This window comes from Tursiops truncatus, chromosome 6, assembly GCF_011762595.2.
Source record: "Tursiops truncatus isolate mTurTru1 chromosome 6, mTurTru1.mat.Y, whole genome shotgun sequence".
Taxonomy (NCBI): domain Eukaryota; kingdom Metazoa; phylum Chordata; class Mammalia; order Artiodactyla; family Delphinidae; genus Tursiops; species Tursiops truncatus.
Genome location: NC_047039.1, coordinates 48,198,268 through 48,220,567, shown reverse-complemented (window position 1 = coordinate 48,220,567; position 22,300 = coordinate 48,198,268). Strand labels below are relative to the sequence as shown.

General features: G+C 38.2%; 1 protein-coding gene across 2 annotated transcripts in view; it reads left to right on the top strand.

Moving 5' to 3' along the window:
* The window catches only part of ADAMTSL1 (ADAMTS like 1), a 469,150-nt gene that overhangs the window by 81,458 nt on the left and 365,392 nt on the right, over positions 1-22,300 (top strand). For both annotated transcript variants that reach the window (XM_033858059.2, XM_033858057.2), the window contains exon 4: positions 19,252-19,488. In XM_033858059.2, coding sequence (XP_033713950.1) covers positions 19,252-19,488 — 237 coding nt within the window. The remainder of the gene's footprint in view (positions 1-19,251; positions 19,489-22,300) is intronic.

The following is a 22,300-nucleotide window of genomic DNA, read 5'->3' as shown; positions in this document are numbered from 1 at the left end:
TGACTCCTCCGTACATTAAAGTTTGAGAAGCACTATTGGACATCCTCTCTCAGCCTGGGTCACTCAGTTACCTTATAGATAACAGCTGCTCTGGAGAGTCTAAGATTGCATGAGTAAAAAATAAACCTTTGTGCTGGTAAACCAAAGGTTTGTATTTTCAGAATCAGCTAACCTATCCTGACAGCTAGTCTCCCAAAGATATCCATGCCCTAATCCCTGGAATTTGTGAATATGTACTATGCTACATAGTGAAAAGGAATTTGCCAATGTGATTAAGGTTATAGACCTTAAGACAGGAAAGGTAGACAGGATTATCCAGGTAGGCCGATTATAATCATGTGAAGCCTTAAAAGCAGAGAACTTTCTGTAACTGGAGGCAGAAAATATGTGGCAAAAGAAATTAGACTCCAAGCACAAGAAGGACTTCATGTGCTACTTATTACTGCTCTGAGGTAGAGGGGGTAACAGCCAAGGACCAGAGAGAGGCCTCCGGAAGTATGTATGGCCTCTGGCTGACAGCCAGCAAGGAAAGAGGGGTATCTGTCCTACGATCCCATAAAACAGAATTTGGCCAACAACCCAAATGAACTTGGAAGTGGATTCATTTCCAGACTCTAGAAAGGAACTTAGCCCTTCCAACACCTTGATTTTGACCTTGTGAAAGAAGGTCTAGGCCAAGGACCCAGTTAAGCCGCCATGTACCTGGACTTCTGTTTTACTGAAATGTGAGATAATCAATTTGTGTTTTAAACACCTAGGTTTATGGTAATTTGTTAAGGCAGCAAATAGAAAATGAATACGGTCAGTAAACCAACTGTTGACCATTAGCTTTGTTTTTATTTCATGTTTGTGTGTTAATAGCTTTTCAGTGTTTAGCACGTATTAAAATCCTTCCTTCCTTTGGGAAAATGATAGAAACAAAATAAAGTTAGAATTTTAGAAAATTTAAGTTGAAATGTATATTAAAAAGAAATAAAATACCCATTAAAAGAATAGAGATATAATCTCTAGTTTCAAAACAAGAAGAAGAAATACTAGAAAATAAAGAGAATCTTACCAATTAAATAGAAATTAGAGAAAAAATAATCAGGACAGTAAACAAATACAAAGCAAGCTAGTGCTTGTTCAGACTTCACAAGGTAATGCCAAAGTTTTCTACAGTGATTGCTTCAATTCACACTCCCACCAGAATTGTACACGTTTTTGTTCCATACCCCTGCGAGTGCTTGATATTATATGACTTTTTAATTTGTGTCTAATCTTGTGGGTGTGCTTCTGGAATATACCCAACTTGGTCATGTATATTTTTTTGCATAGCATCTGGTTTCAGTTTGCTAATATTTTGTTTAAGACTTTTGCCTCTATGTTTATGAGTAATTTTCTTTCTTACACAATCCTTATCTGGTTTTGATAGAATGAATTGGGAATGTTCTCTCTTTTTCTAGTCTTTGAAAGAGTTTATTTTAGATACAGTTGTCTGTTCCTTGCATGTTTAGTAAACTTTGCTTATAAAATCAGGAGTGAGGTTTTTTGGGGGTCTTTTGTAGGATGATTTTTTAATTAACCGATTGAATTTCTTTAAAGGCATACAAAACATAGCATAGTGGGCAAAAGAATGAAATTTGGAGCCAGACTATCTAGGTTTAATCTCAACTTTGACCTATTAGCTGTGTAAAAGTCATTTAACCTCACTGTGCCTGTGTTTACTGATCTGAAAATGGGCCACATAGGGTTGTTGTGAGGATTAAAGGAGGGGGTATACATAAACAATGTAGGACACTGCCTGATACATAGTCAATTCTATGTACATATTTACTTTTATTGTTATTATTTTTGCTTCTTCTTGAATCATTCCCTTTCTCTCTTGAATAATTATTTTTCTAAGACTAAGTTTTCAAAGTTTTTGGCTTAAAGTTGGCCATATTTTTTCTGTAACTATATATATATTTTAAATTTTTTTATTTTTATTTTATTTATTTTTTGGCTGCGTTCGGTCCCCGCTGCCATGCGTGGGCTTTCCCCAGTTACAGCGAGTGGGGGCCACCCCTCATTGTGGTGCGTGGGCCTCTCATTGCGGTGGCCCCTCTTGTTGTGGATCATGGGCTCTAGGCGCACAGCCTTCAGTAGTTGTGGCTCGTGGGCTCTAGAGCGCAGGCTCAGCAGTTGTGGCGCTCGATCCTAGTCGCTCCGTGGCATGTGGGATCCTCCCAGAGCAGGGCCTGAACCCGTGTCCCCCGAATTGGCAGGCGGACCCCCAACCACTGCACCACCAGGGAGGCCCTGTAACTATCTTTTAACTTTGGCTGAATCCATAGCTGTCTCCACTTTTGCATCAGTTATAGTGTATGTTTGGGATTTCTTTTTTCTTAATTTTATCATTGAATAAAGTTTGTCAGAAGTTTATTTTTTTAGTCTTTTCAAATAACCACTCTTGGGCTTTGTTGAGTCTATGGTTTTGTTTTTTCTGTTTCATTGGTCTTTGTATTATTTTCTTTCATCTACTTTCTTTGGACTTATTTTACTGTACTATTTCTAATGCCTTAGGTTTGATGCTCAGTGTATTAAGTTTCAGCCTGTCTTGTTTTCACATGTAAATGTTCCACTAAGTACTGCTTTGGTTGCTTCCCATGGTGTGATAAGGAGATTTTTCATTATCATGCAGTTCTAGGTATTTTTCAATTTCCATTATGGTCCCTTCAAGTCATAAATTATTTACAAGCCTGTTTATTAAATTGTAAATATACGGCAGTTGAAAAATTATCTTTCTTTATTAATCTCTAACAACTGCATTGTGAGTTTTTAAAAATGATCTTTGCATTCTGTTTCTTTGAAGTTTGTTGAGACTTGTTTTATGACCTAATATCCATGTGTTTTTGGAGAGAACATGTATTCCTTGATCTGAGGGTGTAAACTTCTATTTATGTCAAGCATTTTGAATGTGTTTTTCAAATCTCCTACATCTTCAATGAATTCTTTTTTTAACCTGCTTGAGAGAAGGATTTTAAAACTATTATACTTGAATGGTTAATTTGCCAATTTCACCTTGTAGTCTGGAATAATTCAAACCTGTCTTATTAGATAGATATATATTTTAAAATAGTTTTATCTTTCTGGGGAATTTAACCTTTATTCATAATGTAGTGATCATCTCTATCTGTAGTAATGCTTTTGGTTTTAAATCTGTTTTATCTGATATTAATATAGCCAATCCACCTTTCATTTGATTAGGTTTGTCTCATACATTTTTTTCTCTTCTTTTACTTTCAACCTTTCTCTATCTTTAAGTTTATGAGGATCTAATGTAAACAAATTTTTAACTGCAATCTGATGATTTTTGCTTTATTTGCTCTATTTGCATTCACTGTGTTCACTGGTAATATGGATTTATTTCTACCATCTTATATTGTAATCTCTATTTGTCCTGTTTTTCCAGTGGTTTTTTAATCTTCCTTGCCTTCTTTGAACTATTGAGACTTTTTCTTATTACTCTTTCCCTTTGCTGGTTTTAAAGTTATACATCAATTTCTATTCTTTTATGGATACTCTAAATTTTAATGTGCATACTTGAAGACCAAAGTTAAGTAGCATCTATATCTGCCTATCAAACAATTTAAATCTTTTAGAACATTTTAACTCTGATTTCCCTCCTTCAGACTTATGAGCTTTTGTTGTCATGTGTTTTAGCTCTATTTTTATTAACCTCACAGATTTAGTATTTTATACAATCAATGCTTTATATAGTCAGCTCACCTTTATTATCAGATTACTTTATATAGTCATTGTTTATTTAGGTATACTTGAAAATATTCCATGTTCTTTGATCCATATTTTTTCTTAAATCACAGATCATCTTCAAGGCTCTATTTTTTTCAATCTGGAGTATATCCTTTAGGAGGTGTTTTAGTGAGGGCTCAGTGAAAATAAGTTCTCTTAGTTGTTTTCTGTATTTGTTTATGTAAAATATCTGTATTTATTTCTCTTAAAATTTATTCCTGCTGTGAAAATAATTCTAGGTTGACAGTTATCTTCTCTCAACATGAAGATAATTGTCCACTGACTTCTAATTTCCACAGGAGCTGTTGAGAAGTCAGCTGTCATTCTAATTCTTCTTCCTTTGTCTTTTCTCTCTTACTTCTTTTATGATTTTATCTTTATTATTGGCATCCTTCAGTTAGCTATAGTTTGTGTAGGAACAGATCATTATTTATCTTGTTTGATTTTCATTTGGCCTCTAACTCTGGGGATTTGTATTTTTAATTATTTCTGGAAAATTCTCAGGAAATGATTTGCTCTATATAATCCATATTTCTTATTCTGTTGTTCATATTTTCTGTATCTTTGTCTCTCTGTCCTGGATTTTGTATAATTTGTTCAACTCTTTCTTCCATTGAACAGTTCGTCTCCCCTGCTGTGACTAATATGCTTTTTATTCCGCATATCAAATTTCTAATGTCATTTATATTTGTCATTTACTTAAGTTCTATTTGTTTCTTTTTAAAGTATATCTGATTACACTTTTCTTTGGTTATATGTTCACCATTCTTTTTAAAATTTTTTCTTAAGTACATTGTATTTTCTTATTTTGTATCCTGTGTCTAATAATTTAACTATGGTAACTTTCTGTCGGTTTGATTTTCTTGCTTCTATCGTCTCATGTTACCTTGTTTCCTCATATATGTTGTGATATTTCTATGTGCTTTCATGATTGTTGGCATTTAAGAGAGAGTTTCTTGTAGCCTGGATTTACATGTGTACTTTCTGGGAGAATTTACATTTGCTTTTGAGGACGATGATATTGGAATGAGGTGGTGATCAGTACTAACCAAGACCATTTTATTTTATTTTATTTATTGGGGTGTAGTTGCTTTACAATGTTGTGTTAGTTTCTGCTGTGCAGAGAACTGAATCAGCTACATGTATACATATATCCCCTCTTTTCTGGATTTCCTTCCCATTTAGGTCACCACAGAGCACTGAGTAGAGTTCCCTGTGCTATACAGTAGGTTCTCATTAGTATCTATTTTGTACATAGTAGTGTATATATGTCAACCCCAGTCTCCAAATTCATCCCACCACCACCCTTTCCCCCCTTGGTGCCCATACATTTGTTCTCTATGTCTGTGTCTCTATTTCTGCTTTGCAAATAGGTTCATCTGTACCATTTTTCTAGATTCCACATATATGCATTAATATATGCTATTTGTTTTTCTCTTTCTGACTTACTTCACTCTGTATGACAGTTTCTAGGTCCATCCACATCTCTGCAAATGGTACTGTTTCTTTCCTTTTTATGGCTGAGTAATATTCCATTGTATATATGTACCACATCCTCTTTATCCATTCCTCTGTTGATGGACATTTAGGTTGCTTCCATGTCCTGGCTATTGTAAGTAGTGCTACAGTGAACACTGGGGTGCATGTATCTTTTGGAAGTATGGTTTTCTCTGGGTATATGCCCAGTAGTGAGATTGCTGGGTCATATGGTAGTTCTATTTTTAGTTTTTTAAGGAACATCCATACTGTTCTCCACAGTGGCTGTATCAATTTACTTTCCCACCAACAGTGCAAGAGGGTTCCCTTTTCTCCACACCCTCTCCAGTGTTTATTGTGTGTAGATTTTCTGATGATGGCCATTCTGACTGGTGTAAGGTGATACCTCATTGTAGTATTGATTTGCATTTCTCTAATAATTAGTGATGTTGAGCATCTTTTCATGTGCCTCTTGGCCATCTGTATGTCTTCTTTGGAGAAATGTCTATTTAGGTCTTCCACCCATTTTTTGATTAGGTTGTTTGTTTTTTTGATAGGGAGTATTCTAATTTCATTCTTTTACATGTAGCTGTCCAGTTTTTCAAGCACCACTTATTGAAGAGGCTGTCTTTTCTCCATTGTATATCTTGCCTCCTTTGTCATAGACTAGGTGACCATAGGTGTGTGGGTTTATCTGTGGGCTTTCTATCCTGTTCCATTGATCTATGTTTCTCTTTTTGTGCCAGTACCATACTCTCTTGATTACTGTAGCTTTGTAGTATAGTCTGAAGTCCAGGAGCCTGATTCCTCCAGCTCCAGTTTTCTTTCTCAAGATCATCAAGACCATTTTAAACTAAATTTTCCATTGTCCGTGTTGTGCGAATTGTGTCCTGAACTCTCGTGAGTCCCATTGTTAGGAATTCTGAAAGAGAATTCTAGCCCCATCCTTAACCCATAGCCAAGCTGAGATAGGCAAGTTTCCTTATTATTTCCCTTCATGAAGCTGAATTGGTTTGGTTTGTTGATATCAGCCCGTTTTATTTTTTTAAATAAACTTACAGCAGCTTTAGATTCACAGCAAAACTGATCAGAAAATACGGATCTCTCATGTGCCCCCTGCCCACCACATGCACAGCCTTCCACACTATCAACATTCCCCACCAGAGTGGTGTATTTATTTCAGTCAGTGAACCTACATTGACACATCATTATCACCTAAAGTCCATAGTTTACATTAGAGTTCACTCTTGATGTTGCACATTCTATGGGTTTGGACAAATGTATGACATGTATCCACCATTGTAGTTTTATAGAGAATATGATAATTCCACTGCCCTAAAAATCTTCTGTGCTTTACCTATTCATTGCTCCCTCCTCCATACCCAGAAACCACTAATATTTTTACTATCTACATTTTTTGGCCTTTTCCAGAAGCTAAGTGTTTTGTTTCTTTTCCTAGTTTACTCTTTCTCTGAGGGTTTTGCTTAGGGTCTTGGCATTATGAGGGGATCTGATCCTCTTCCACATCTTGCAGTCTATACACTTTATCCATTGTCTCCTGCTCTTATAGCCTACTAAAATGGAAAGTTGTAAACCACCAGAAACCAACAGATCCTTTTTGGACAGCCATCAATTTCCTCTGTGAATTTATGCTTTCTCAAATTTTTTGTCTCTATGGAAACTTCCTTGCCAGTTCAGTTGTGCGTATAACATTTTTTTAAATGTTATTTTTACTTGAATGTAGAATTTTTAGGTGTTCTGTAGTGGGAAGCTTTGTCAAAATATCTGGCTCTATATCTTGTTGCATATGGAAGTCCCTTAATTCAATCCTTGACAGATATTTATTTAGCATTGATTTTGTGCCAGGCTGTTACTAGGCCCTTGGTAAACCAATAATATAATATAGTGTGTTAAGTCCAAGGATGAAAGTATGTATAGGATTCTACGGCATGTCAGAGGGAGCTGCCTCTCTCAGCCTGAGGATAAGAAGTTGTTGTCATAGAAGGAAACCAGGAAGTGATACTTAAGCTTTAAGGACTCAGCCAGGTGACTACAGGGAGGCCATGTTGGATAATGTAAGCCAGAGCAGCAGAGCACTGAGGGAATGGCAGCTATTCTGATATAAGGTGTGGGGTGGATGGAGAGAAAAGGGGAGATCTGAGGCTATGGAACGGGTAAAGCTAGGTCAGCTCCCTTCAGAAACCTGCTGAGGTATTTGTTGTATTGTCACACCATATAGAAGAGAGAAAGCAAACTGACCCCATAGCAAAACTGAAGGCACTCAGGGGGAAAAACAGTTTCAGCGGCCCTTTTCCTTCACTCCTTTTTCAGATTCAGCCTTAAAGGAGACCAGATAAGAAGGGAGGTGACTTCTGTCCAAAACTTATCCTCCAGTTTTGAATTGTCTGTCATTCTGCTTGTAATTCTATCGTTAGAATAAAAGCTTGATTTATGATCACAATACCTATCTTCCCCCTTTAAACTGTGAGCAATCATGAAGGCAGGGACCTTTCACTCTAGCCTAGTGCTCAGCTAGTGTCTCCGTGTTTTGTGAACACATGGAAATTCATAGCTATTGGGAGTGATTAATTAGAAAGCATTGTGATTCATCCAAACCTGACTGTAGATAGCTTGAATCAGTTTGCTTTCGTCGTCCCTCTTCCCTAGTACAGCCCACGGAAGGAAATGGAAGTTTTAGGGGAAGAGGAGAGGAAAATCAACTTGGAAGCCAAGGGCTCTTCAGGATGAGACTGGGGCTCAGGGGAAGTGCTTCAGGCTTCAGAGGACAACCTGAAAATACTGGGTTTTAGGGGTCAGGAAATATATTTCTCTAATTCTTTTTTGGTTTCTTAAAATATGTCCATAGTCCAAGATCAACAAACTAAGAAGCATGAGCGCACATAAACAAAGTCGAGTGTTGTCATCCATCAAACTTATAACCCAATACATTTGGCACAGGATAGTATTTGATTAGACTCATATGTTAAGACATTCATTTAGGTCCCTTTAATTAAAATTATGTGAAAACAACTAAATAAAGTAGTGCTAGAGGCAGCAAGGCAATGGGGAAGGCAAAGCTAGGTGAAACAAGCACTGTCTCAGGCTCCTCTGAAGCCCCCAGGAGCTGTATAATGCTCCCCTCCCTGGTGTTGGTAATATTAATAATACCTGACATTTATTGAGTGCTTACTATGTGCCAATGCTGATTTAAACGTTTTACTGGTACTAACTCATTTCTGTCCCATTTGCCTACCGAGCCACCGTGACAGTGCCAGTCCCCTTTATGCCAGGGTGAATATTGAGATCCTTCAGAGGGATAGACTTTTTTGGGGTGTTTTTAGGAACTGACGCATTTCACTGTGTTCTGAAAAGAGTGCCTAGCTGTCCAATTTATAGCTGCCAATTTGGAAGCTGGTAAGAAAAGCATTAAAGGAGCAGTGATGGACCCATCCTCTCGTGCAGGGTAAAGAGGAGGTTTGGGATGTGAAAAGAGAAGGCAGAGGTATGATTTGTGACAGCATGTAGGTCCTGGGCTCCTAGGAATGGAGAAAATAAGGAAATTTAGAAAGGGAACTGGGGAAAGATAGCAAACAATTTCTAGGTCCCACTTGACCACAGTAAACGGAAGGGTGGACTCTTTCTCTGGGAAGGTTTTACTCTACCCTACAGCAAACCTATGGGGGAGGGGGTCTCCCTTCTACCCAGGACCACTGCCTGACACCAACTGAGTTGAAACTCCCCACCCTGCTTGTTTTACTTTCTGCTTTGTTCTGATTCCATGGCTACCCAATTTTTCTAAGATAATCCCACTTTCAATGATTTCCCTGGTGTTGCCGTAAGTATCCTCAAATTTATCAAGCATGAATTCTAACATTTGCTGTGGAAAGTATTGTCACCATACCCATGACGAAGCTTCCAGCCGCTTGAGAATACTTCATTTAAAAGGTCAGTTTATGTAGGAAATCATGAACGTGGGTGTCTGGAATAGGAATTCTGATCTAGAAGTTGGGAAGAGACAAGGGAAGGAAGAGAACGTCATTAAGCTCTTGATCGTTTTATCCATGGTAATCTTACTCTTTCCCCTCACTCCACGGTCTACAAGGAAAGACTCAGCTAATCTTCACTGGTACCATGTACAGTCTGAGGACATCTGAGTTCCTCTCTTTGGAAACCTGCCTCTTGCCAGGATGACTTGTATTTGTGGTCAGGGTTAGAATCCACCATCCAAAGAGGAATCTGGCTGAGAGGAGGCACTATTCCATTCCACTGATTGGAGAATAGATGTCTTTCTCCTCTACCCATTGACCTGGAACCTTCTCCAAGTTGGGAAGCAGCTTCACTCCTAATATAAACTTCAGTGAACTGACTGGATAATAATTCAAATAGCAGCCTGATGTCAGCTTTGTAGGAACTAACTCGGGAACCTTAAATTGCTTGCTTCAAAAAACGTACCTATCGAGTGCCCAGAAGTATTTCAAGAACTCAAGGACAGAGGTATTTCAAGAGGTGTTCATGGTACTGTATTACATGCCTCCAAAAAAGAGCATTGATTAGATACACTGCCAGGAAAACAGACAACAGTCAGGATTCAGTGACAGCCGAAAAGAAGTTAAGCTTGCAGGCAACACTAGGCAGTTTGTTATAGACTGGGATGGAGAAGAGGAGAAGAGAATACTATGGTCTTCTCTGAATTGTCTAACATGGTACAGGTTTCTCCCCTATCTGAAAGTAGAGCATGCCTATGAAACCTTTTCTAGGTTGAAATGGCATAAAACAAAGAAGCAGTTACCTTAGGATGCATCTTGCTAACAGATGCACAGAATAAATGGAGTTAAAGCACGGATGCTCATAGACACCGTTCAAATGTAGGCTTGATGCTGAGATGCGGAGTGTAGTTCCTGGGGAAGGAGCTTGGTGGTGCCACTTTCCCTGCTTGGGGTGGGTGTCTAGGCCTGCTGCAAAATAAACACTGGACATTATTTTGCTTTTCACCTCTTTTTGTAAAAGCAAAAATCCTCTTCGGATTTCTTTTGGTTGGCAAAAGCAGGTATTAATGTAAGGTCTTTCGTAAAAGCAAAATGGCGTAAAGTGAACTTTGGAAAAGCGGGGGATGACTGTATTTATCTTTGAATTGCTCTGGATGGTATCTTTTTCCAGTTTTCATTAAGCAGCTGGCATAAGCACCGGAAGACAACTTCAGCCTCCGTATTTGCTCCTTTGTCATATATCAAGCTTTATTACCTTTCCCACTTATAAATAGAAACATAAAGAACTTGTTATGCAGCAGGCCCCAGCAGTAGTAACAGCTTAAGTGTTTACATGCTAAAATATTTCCCTTATATGAGTCCTTCCTCTAACCTGACTGTCCACCACAAACATTTTGGTAAATACAGTCTGAAAACAAACAAAAAAAACCCTGTAGACTTGAATGCTTTTAAAATGAAATTGTATGCCATGTTCCAAAAAGGATTACAAATTACCACTTCAAATATGTTAATTTGGGGAGGGAGAGAACATTGATTTTAGACAATAATAAAAAATAGTAAAAAGTCAGAAATGCTGATTTAAGAAAAGATACTGCTAAATTGGAGCTAATTCAGAGAAAGGGACTAAAAACAATAAAAGCCCTCAGGAAATGAATATTTTCAAAATGGAGAGAATTTTAAGAGTCTAATATGACAAACAACAACCAGTCCTACAAATCCCTCAAGGGAATTGGATTCCAAAAGTCTGCATTGTTCAAAGGAGAAAAAAGAACCACACTGAAATAAAAGCTACCCAAACGGGGTAGGAAAAAAACGAACTTTTAAAATGAAATGTTTTAAATGTTTTTACTTAGATCAGCTCTCAAATGCCCGGAGACATTAAAAACTAGCCAAGCAGAGCATTTGTTTTCAGATAACAAGCTCTAATCAAGTAAGTAGGGTGGGGTTAATGATTTATTGTGTGATATATTTTGAGTCTCTTATGTCTGGACCTGGATAAACACATTTGGACTGGTTTAGAGCTCTTTAATATACCTGTAACCAGCATTCACTTAGTGGGCCCAGAGTAGGGTACACCCAAAGCTTGAATAAACTTAAGCGTTCCGTATTATTTTACAGGGTCACAAATCTGTAAAGATGTTATTTTATAGGGCCCGACCCTGATCCACAGTAAGGCGTTAAAATGGTTAATGATTCATTTTCATAGGCACTTACTTTCCAGAAGTATTGATGGTTTGGAAGGAAAATAAAGAAAATCTGTAAATCTTTTATACCAGGAAAAAAAAGGAACAAAACAAAGGACTCTTAAATATGTCTTATATATTATGCATGAAAATATAGTGTCCCAAGAAAGTCTGTTGGTATTTTCAAATAGGAGGAAGAATGAGACAAGAGTGACCTTTACCTGCGGTGACACCACCTTCTTTCAAAATCGACCCCATTTTCTGTTCTCTGCACTGATAGTGGTGTGTTTGAGATTTAAATATTATGCTCTTGAAATATAATAGAATTGTCTCCATATAGACTGTCTAGACAGGGCAGGGACTATGTTTAATCTCAGTTTTCATAGCAGCTAGCAGTCTTGCACAAATAAATGCTTTTGATGATGATGTTGATGTTAGTATAAGCAGGTGGCCAAAATGTGGGTATAAAGCTGGATACCTTAACATTAGTGCTTTATAGTGCATGCATATAACAGTGAATGTTATATAAAATTGACAACTGTCGATTTATGGAATAATAAATTATTTCAGCACATTTTATGTTTCTTAATATTGCCCTATTAAGTTTGTTTACATGCTGGAGGAAACATCAATCTGCCTATTCAGAAAGTAGGCAAGAATCCCTACTCAATTTCCCTAGTGTCTGAAATAAAAAGTATTCTTGTAAATTTGTATTTCAAAAAAAGAAGAAAAAATAGATATTTCATCAAGATTTTCTAAGATTCCTTGATTAGGAAACTATCAAGATTTAGATTCCCTGCAAGATTTTAAGAATAGGAGTTTCTACAATGCAAGACATGACTTCTGTTTTATGTATTTGATGTGTTAGTCATTCATTCTCAAAAAAATTTCTTTTGTGTACTGGTATATAATAGCTTGCGAGCCAAACAGTCAAAGATCCCCATCCTCCTGGAGCTTATACTTTAGTGGAAGGACACAGACAAAAAATAAGCATAATAAATAAGTAGATTATGCGGTGTACTTGAAGGTCATTAAGTGTGAAGGAAAAAAGGAAAAGTTGAGAGGATAAAAAGGAATCAGTAGTGGGAATTGCAATTTTGCATAGAAAAGTCAAGGTAGGTCTCATTGGGAAGGTGATATTTGAGCAAGACTTGATAGAGGTTGAGGTTAATTAGCCACCTGGAATCTGGGCAAAGAAAATTCTAGGCAGAAGGGATGGATAACGCATGTGTCCTAAAGTAAGTGTATTCCTGGAGTGTTCAAGGCGTAGTGGGAATCCGTGTGGCTGGAGCCAAGGGCATAAGGAAGACAGAAGGAGGTGATGGGGCCACATCCTGACCTCTGTCTGTGATGAGGGTTTTGGCTTTTAATCTGAGTGAAGTGAGGAGCCACGGCAGAGTTGTAGCTGAAATGTGACACAATCTGCTTTCTGCTTTAATAAGGTCATTCTGGCTGCTCTGACAGAAGTCTCTTGGAAAGCAAAGGTAGAAGAAGGAAGATCAGTTAGGAGACTATTGTAATAATGCAGGCAAGACACGACGGTGGCTTGGCCGAGTTTGTGGTCAGATTCTGTATAATCTTATGTATAGAACCAGCATTTCCTGATGGATTGGATGTGAAAGTCAAGGATCATTCCAGGGCAGTGGTTGTCAAAGTGTGGTCACCAAACCAGCAATATCAGCATCACTGGGGAACCTGTTAAAAATGCCAGTTCCTTTGCCCCCCCCCCCCCGCAAATCTACTGAATCAGAAACTCTGGAGTAGAGGTCCCCAAACTTTTTGGCACCAGGGACCAGTTTCGTGGAAGACGATTTTTCCATGGGGGTTGGGGGACAGAGGGATATGGTTCAGGATGTAATGCGAGTGATGGGGAATGGCAGATGAAGCTTCGCTCACTCACCCACTACTCACCTCCTGCCGTGCAGCACGTTTCCCCTGCTCTGGAGGATGGGGCCCTAATAATCTGGTATTTTGATCAAGCCCTTCGGGTGATTCTGATGCACACTCAAGTGTAAGAACCGCTGCTTTAAGATTTGGGGCCTGAAAAGGATGGAATTGGCATTGACTGGGATGGTAAAGGCTTCAGAAGAAACAAATTCTGGGGGGGAAAGAGGGGATTGGGAATTCAAGTTTGGACATTATGATTTGTGATATCTTAGACATCCAGATGGTGAGGAAGCAGTTGTATATATGAGACTGGAGTTCAGGAGAAGGGAGTCTGAGTTGGAAATAGAAATTGAAACATTAATTATGTTTCTGAGAATAAAATATCGTATTAGATTGGATTGCATCAGTGGATAATTACTGTTTAGTAGTCTCAGCTCAACTTCAAATAAAAGAGGCAGAAAGCCAAGTAGTAAAGCCAAAGTATATAAAAGAGGTGTCTACTCATGTGCTGAGATTTGAGAACTTTAGGGTGCATATTCTTCAGAGCTTCCATGTACTTACTGTGCAGGAATCTTTTATGGTAATCTTTTCCCATTTTCCCATCAGACCATTGAGGGTTCCTAATATTCTGAGGGTAAAACTTAGCACTAATAAAATTTTCTGAAGTCATCAAGTAGCTGATAAATTTCCATAGATGTTTTCATCATGGAGTCGCAATCTCAAATTTCTGGAGGATAGAATAGACACCTTATTAAGCAATTATAATTTTGTTTCCTTGCACAGTAATTTTTATGGAGGGTGAGTGATTAGGACAGGATGGAGGGGAGACACGGAATTTGGAGGAACAGTTACGAGATAGGGAAATGCAGTGAGAAGGATAGATTTCTTCAGTTACTACAGTCCAAGCGGTCACCTAAATATAATTTCCAGTATTTTCTTGATACTATCAGGTATTAATATTGACTTTATAAATAAGACCAAAGAATCAGAATATGGCATCTCTACCATGGCACTCACATAATAATTTCAATGAAACAGCAAAATTAGGAGAAAAGGCCAACCACCAAATACTTAAGGATAGAGGTAGAGCAGAAGGGTATCCCTCAGGGAGGAAAATGTCATCTTGAAAAAGAGAAAAAGTTACGTTTCTCCTGACCCTGAATCTATATTTTCTCAGAACCATTTTAAAAGCCGTTCTGATGCTACCACCCTTAGCTGCTGAGATTATCATCTTCTACGTTTCACCCAGTGAGTAAACTCTGGGAAGCTTGACCCTCTTTTGTCCCACAATGTAATCTGATCCACCTGTCATCGTCAGGGGACATCTGGGATCCATCTTATCTTTCCCACTGGCTAGTTAATTAACCAGAAAATGTTTTGAATTGGATTCATTTATGGCAGAACTCCAGGGACTTTATGAATTATAATGGGAGTACATTAAAGGTCAGCTTTTAGTTTTGTGCTTTTAAAGAAGAAAACTCTGACACGGTTAGGATTGAGTGCTTTAAAATTGGAGAGAAAAAGTATTATATTGTATTCAATGGCTAACTGCAGTAATTCATGGGATCATCTGACTATGTTAAATAAAATATTTTTTTTTCAGAGTGAGGAAGCCCTAGCTCAGTAGCCTGACACAGAGTTGTCAATCGTCAGGCATTACAGTTAGTTGGAAATAGACAGAAGGCCAAGAAATGCATTCCTTTGCTCTCTCTTGCTCTGTTTCTACTGGACAGTGTTTCTGGCTGAAAGCTGGGGGTCTTTAGTCCAGAGCATCTTTCCCACACTATTATTTTTTGCCAGGTTCTTGGTGGGGGATGTGTCTGGTTCAGATAGCTATGAGAATTTTCAGCAATTTTATTTGTCTTCATCATTAGTACCTATGAGATATTTCAAAGATGATGCCCAGGATAGGATGTTAAATATTTTTCAAAGCAGTTAGGTTTATCAGTTTCTAAATCTAACTTTTAGGAGGATCAAGAACTATAGTGGGTTTCATGCATCAAATTATAATTCAAAACTAAAAACTCTGTACATGATGAATCTGTATACAAGTAAGGGTTATTGTCATTATTATTATGATACTTGTGGGACAAGAAACTATGATGACTTTGCTTGAGTTTCCACTCCTGCAGCTGGGTGATTCCAGATGCATCAGGAGTTCAGTGAGTGTCTTGAACTATGCTTGAGATGTTTTGGGTTCAACAAAAGAAGCGTTTGCCAAATCCTTCTTCCCTTAATTTTTAAACATGTGTATTTCAAGGGAAATTTGATTCATATGTTTCTGATTCATTTACACTTAAATCATGAAAATGTTATTTTGTAAGAGCGATTTGATGTCCAAGAAGCTTTCTGAACCTGTTTTATAAGCCTTCTTGAGTCGTTTTTCTTAAAACAGGAAGTTGCATTTTGCCAAGTACAAATAAACTCAAACATTAAGAAGGTTCAAGTTCAGTTTCTAACTCTGAACTCCAGGTTTTAAGTGCATTCTCAATTTAGCAAAATATATATTCCCACCCCTACAGAAGTAGGGGCAGGAGGAAAGACCATAGTGATAAAAGTGAGTAAAGGTGTTCGCAAGCATTATTATTCTCAGAGACATTTCTCCCGTTGTGAAAGTTTATAAAAACCTATAGCAGGTGTTCTCAGAGCTAGTAGATATAGGTGAATGGCAAACAGGAACATCTGTCTGCCTGTTGATTCTCTGTGATGTGTTTAGATATGTCTACTTTTTTGTCACTGAAAAGAAAACCAAAAAGTCTTAATAGTTTAGCTTCACTTTTTAGTAATTTTACTTTTGACTGACTTTCAGTCTTATTTATTTTAGTAAAGGTGGGAAGACTCAACACATTTTGTTGAACAGCGGGGACTCATAAGAGACTCTGTAGGAGTTTTATGTCTGTACTAAGATGATGTAACATCAATTTTAAAATGTAATCGACACTCCTTTCTTGCAATTGGATAAATACAGAAAAGTATCTCAGGTTCATACTCAGAGGTCTCTTAATTATATATTATCCTTCTTACTTAATGCAGAGGTGATTCAACCTGACCCTGAAATTCCCTTATAGCTGATTCACTTTTATTTATAGAAAAAGAAGGTAAAAGTAATTATGAGGGAAGTTTGGGACCATTCTGAACAGTTTGCTCTGTATTCTGCTCTATTGAGTCCACTTCAGTATTTCTTCTGTTCTACTGAGTAATCAGCTGACTCTTGGAATGACAGGTATTATGCAACTGAAAACACTTTATTTAAAACTTATTAATTAAACTATCAGTTCAACTGTGGAAGCCCCCATGCAGCAGCCACTAGGGAAACGTGTTAATCATATAAAGCTGGTTTTATTAAACTTGCTAAACAAGGGGAAGAAGCACCTTGACAGCCGGTAGTTTCTCAGATGGGGGAATTTAGGGAAGAAGACTCGTAGAGTTTGGGGCTGTAGTTAATCACAGGGTTATTTCAGGACAGAAGCTAGTAAATGAGGTCTAGTTGGAGAATGATAGGATTTGTAAACTGGGCAAGCTGTGGTCTTGCCTTTGGAACATAAGTTCATGAATAATTAATGTTAAGTTTGTTTGTGTTCTTATCTTGGAACACATCGTCTGAAAGGAGATGGGGTTAAACATTTGAGTTCAGATAGTTTGTGTTGCATCATACAATTTACCTGTTTTGTGATTTATAGCATTGGTTTGCAGATTGTGAGTTTTGTTTTATTTCTTACAACAAACAACTATCACAACGAAGTGTAACACACACTTATTGACTGGTTTAATGATCTTTAAATTTTTTTCAGACAGTATTCAAAATCACTTAAGCCTTGTTGGGTACCCATGTATACTTTATTTATTTAAAGAATAAATAAAATTTATTCTTTTCCTTTAGTATTACATTTTATTCACTCTGAGAACACATATGATACTAACAATAAAATACCTTTCAGAACTTATATTGTTTTTTGTTTCTGTTTTTGTTTTTTGCGGTATGCGGGCCTCTCACCGTTGTGGCCTCTCCCGTTGCAGAGCACAGGCTCCGGACGGGCAGGCTCAGCGGCCATAGGCTCACGGGCCCAGCCGCTCTGCGGCGTGTGGGATCCTCCCGGACCGGGGCACGAACCCGCGTGCCCTGCACCGGCAGATGAACTCTCAACCACTGTGCCACCAGGGAAGCCCGAGAATTTATATTGTATTTTGAGCTAGTTTAATTTCAACTGAAATAAGTAATTGTTTACACCCATTTTGCCTAGGAAGAATTAATGCTTTCTGAAATATTAAAGGCTTATATGCTACTTAATAGTAACACTGAAATTTGAGGAAAGAGTCAGGATTTCATTTTATAAAATAGCATAATGTTATTCTCACAATGTTTATTTAAATGTAAATAGATTTTCAGAGGAAGAAACCTTGTAAAAGAGAACTCTTAAAAGTGATAATGTAGTAATCAGGAACTGCTAAAAGGCTACATGAAAATTCATTATTTAAGATAAAAAATTTTAATGAAAGTCTTCCCTGTCATTAATATCCATCCTTGTAGATGGATATTCTACAATCTTCCATAATAAATCCTAATCTGAATGCATGTACCATAAAATAGACCTACTTATCAAACAGCTTCTCCAAGGGATAGGTGATATTTGTCTTTTTAAAATTAAATCATAATTGTTTTCACTATAGTTTATCATTTATTAGATAATAGCCATGGTTAGTTATGGTTTTACATTTTAAAATTCCATTTATAAAATATACATGTAGGGCTTCCCTGGTGGCGCAGTGGTTCAGAGTCCGCCTGCCGATACAGGGGACACGGGTTCGTGCCCCGGTCCGGGAAGATCCCACATGCCGCGGAGCGGCTGGGCCCGTGAGCCATGGCCGCTGAGCCTGCGCGTCCGGAGCCGGTGCTCCGCAACGGGAGAGGCCACGGCAGCGAGAGGCCCGCGTACAGGAGAAAAAAAAAACCAAAACATATATATATATATATATACACACACACACACACACACACACACACACACACACACACATGTAAAACATTCTTGTTTCCTGCTGGTCTCATACAGTGTGATTTCAAATTCAGAGACTTTCCTAATTCTCCAACAACACTTTCTCTTCACTGGCTTCATTAAATAATCACAATAATAGCTACCATGTACTGTCTTCCTTCTGCCAGTATATGGCCAACAAAAGCTCATGAAATTCTGACTATGACCTTGAGAGCTCAGTATTATCATTGCCTCTGTTCTAAACACAAGGAAACGTAGGCCCATAGAGACCCACCATATTGCATCCAACTCCCATCTGAGGAGGGAGTCCAGGACATTCAGCCATGCTGCCTGAAGCCAAAGAAATTCAGGTGTAAATGCTGTTTTCTCTCTTTTGGTCTCCCTGTTTAATTCTGGATACTGTGTAGCGTAAGTATACTGCTTTAGAAAAAAACTCACAAACAACCCCACAAAAAAATTTTGAACAAAATCATCATAACTTTTTGCTCCTAGTTGCTAAAATAACATTTTGTCATAGCTTTTGGTATCAGAACTGAAAATGACAGTGATACTTTTAACTAACCCTGTGACTATAGTCAGTTCTACTTAAATTACAAGGAAACAAAAATATTACAATGTGGAGGGACTCCATGGACAAATAAACATCTTTGAGAAAATATATTTCAGGGTGGTTACTTTCCTAACTAGTATCCATCAGATCTATTTCAAGCTGGTTTCTTTCCCATTTCACTTCTATCAGAAAATCTATTTCAAGGTGGTGACTTTTCTCAAATCTCTACCTCCTGAGGGCCAAATAATCATATAACCTTTCAGATGCTATGGGAGGGTCCATCTGTAACGACAGAACATTTGCTTTGTTTCCTAAGACCTGGAGCACATAGCTGCTCTAGTGTTCTGTTTGAGGCTGCTCTCCTAACCTGTGCTTCTCCCTTCCCTCTTTGTCTTCTCCAGGACTGCCCACCAGAAGCAGGTGATTTCCGAGCGCAGCAGTGCTCAGCTCATAACGATGTCAAGCACCACGGCCAGTTTTATGAATGGCTTCCTGTGTCTAACGACCCCGACAACCCATGTTCCCTCAAGTGCCAGGCCAAAGGAACAGCCCTGGTTGTTGAACTTGCACCTAAAGTCTTAGACGGGACTCGCTGCTACACAGAATCTTTGGATATGTGCATCAGCGGTTTGTGCCAAGTAAGTGCTGGCTTCTTTTCATTCTATTTTTCCAGAGGGTTTTGTGTCAGTAGCTTTTGCGTAGTCCTGCTATCTGAATCAGTGGTACTTTTTCTAGAGTTTACAAACGATGACCCATTTGAAAATTGAGGTTCAGCTTCAGTCAAAGCTACAAGAGCTGTATTATGTGTGAAGGAAACGTGGACTAGAGTTTCTTCTTCCTTTGAGTCTCACTTCAATATAGAAGAACCAAAATTCTTCAACATTGTGTATCACTTTTGTACTAGACTCTGAAATGACCTGTACCTTGGTTGTCCCTGAAATAATGTGGGATGTGTGTGTGTGTGTTTATCTGTATTCAGAGGCATCAACTTTCATTTACTTAGAGCTTCAGAATCGCTCAGGTGAGACCGGCTCTAAAATCAGCACGTACACTGTACGAGAACTTGTTGCTTCTCTATCGTGACTACAGTTATGCTGAAAATTTAGACAAATTGTAGGAAAAGGCATGGCAGTGTCAACTAGGTCGAATTCAGCCAGGTAAATCTTTAACAGGGAGCGCAAAGAGATTTGATTTCTGGCATCAATTTTTCAATGTCTACTTTAGGTGGGGAGTTAGTAAGGTGAGGGAGAGTTAATATGTTTGCCATCTTGAGTTCAAAGTCTAGGCTTTGGATTAGGATGACCAGCCTAGTTTTTGGAGCAAGCAGTTGCTACCGTTTCCTGTGTGCTATACTTGACGATTATACTTTTAAATTTCACGTAGTAGACAATTTGAGAATCTTTGCCTCTCCCAAGAAGACATTGGTTGAAATGTTTCTCTCTTCAGAATTTCTGATATCACAACTAGCCATATAAGAATAAACCTAAAATGTCTTTCAGTAATTTGTTGTTTCAAATTCACATGTTTATTTAAAAGCTAAATCTGTTTTCAGATGTAAAAGGAATAGTTGTAGTGTGAATGACTACAAGAGGTATGAGACGTCCTACGAGGTTCTGTGTAGATGAGAGAGAGACAGACATACTAAGCCTTCATGAGGTCTAGAGTCATGAGACAAATAAGTTGTGACAAGTCCAAGCACTTCTTGGATAGGAGGATGGAGTGATGTTTACATATCAGTAACTATTTTACTATTTTAAAGCTAGGAAAGGCCTAAGAGGTGATCTAATCAACATCCTAAAAAGCAGTATATTTGAACCGTTTGTGATACTTGGTATTTGCTTCCTTCTCTAGAACTCTCAGTGGTGTTGAGATGTAATTATGGAATCTACAAAAGCTATGGGAATGACAGAGAATTGTAAAGCAAATATATACAGAAAGGGACTATGTTGTAGGGAATGGCAAATAAACATAATAATAATTTCTTAAGTATGTGTAGTGTTTGAACAAAGAAAGACAGGGGCTTCCCTGGTGGTGCAGTGGTTGAGAGTCCGCCTGCCGATGCAGGGGACACGGGTTTGTGCCCCAGTCCGGGAAGATCCCACATGCCGCGGAGCGGCTGGGCCCGTGAGCCATGGCTGCTGAGCCTGCGCGTCCGGAACCTGTGCTCCGCAACGGGAGAGGCCACAACAGTGAGAGGCCCATGTACCACAAAAAAAAAAAAAAAAAAAAAAAGACAGATTTCCATTTTGTAAATGAGAAAAAACCAGGGACCAGAAAAGTTGTGTGATTTTCTGAAAGTTATATGGTTGGTCATGGAAGAAATGGGATTAAATTTCAGGTTCCCTGATATCTAGTCCAGAGTCGTGGGTACTATATTATACTGATGAATGAACCAAAATAAACAAGATTGGCCTGCAAATTAGGTTTCATTTGTTTCTGCTGCATGGGAATTCAATGTGGCCTCTTTTTTTCCTAAACTAACCCCGCCAAATGGCTTCATGTAACTTGGCAACTGAAGCAAGAATAATCATGCCTCCTCAACTTAGATTCTTATAAGTGTGACCTGTTAGATTTGGGGACAAATGTAAATTAGAGAATATCTGAATAGAATGGTGACGTACATAGAAATTGTAATTAGTTATTATTCTTTTCTTCATTTATTTGTCTTGTTAGAGGCAATAGTAAGGTAAAGGGATGGAAGAGTTCAGATTGCATTTAGATTCTAACAAGTAGTTTGGCCAGAGAGCAGGATACCCCCCAGGTACTCAGTAAGGAGAGAGAGAGGTATTTTGGGAGAAAATCATGGTGTCTTGAAATGGCAGACAAGACCATGATCAGCAGTGGGTGGCCAAGAAAGAGTTTTAGTGGAGAATAGACATAACCCTAGCTCTGCTTTAGAAAGATGAATATAGCTGCAGTTACAGGATGCTTGAAGTGGAGTGAGGACCACTTTCAGGACCCCGGAGGCAAAGAGACCAGCTGAAAAGGAGGCTCTTAGAGCAGCCAAAGTGAGGAGAAGCATGAACCTTGGGCCAGGCCAGTGACAGCGGGAACAGAAAGGAAACAATGTCTAAAACCAAGAAGGAGTTTTCATTTTGACTATAACCAGAGCAGGGGAATAGTTGTTAAAAAAAAAAAAAAATCAAATCACTCATGCTCAGGGAATCAAAAACGACCACTTAATATGAATTTGTAAGTGATATCATTTTTAGATCCTTGCTACCATTACCATAATGGCCTTTTTTTGTGATTAAAAACTACTTGATGTTTAAAGAGGAGGGAAGGAGCTGAAAGAGAGCAATGTGAGAGAAAGACAGCAAGGTGAGAGAGGAATATGATGGAAGTTTTCCCAAATGGATAACAATACTAAAGGTTTACTTGGCTTTGCCAGTAATACGTTTGACGTTATCAAAACAATTAAAAAATTTTTCTTATCCACAAAAAAATGAT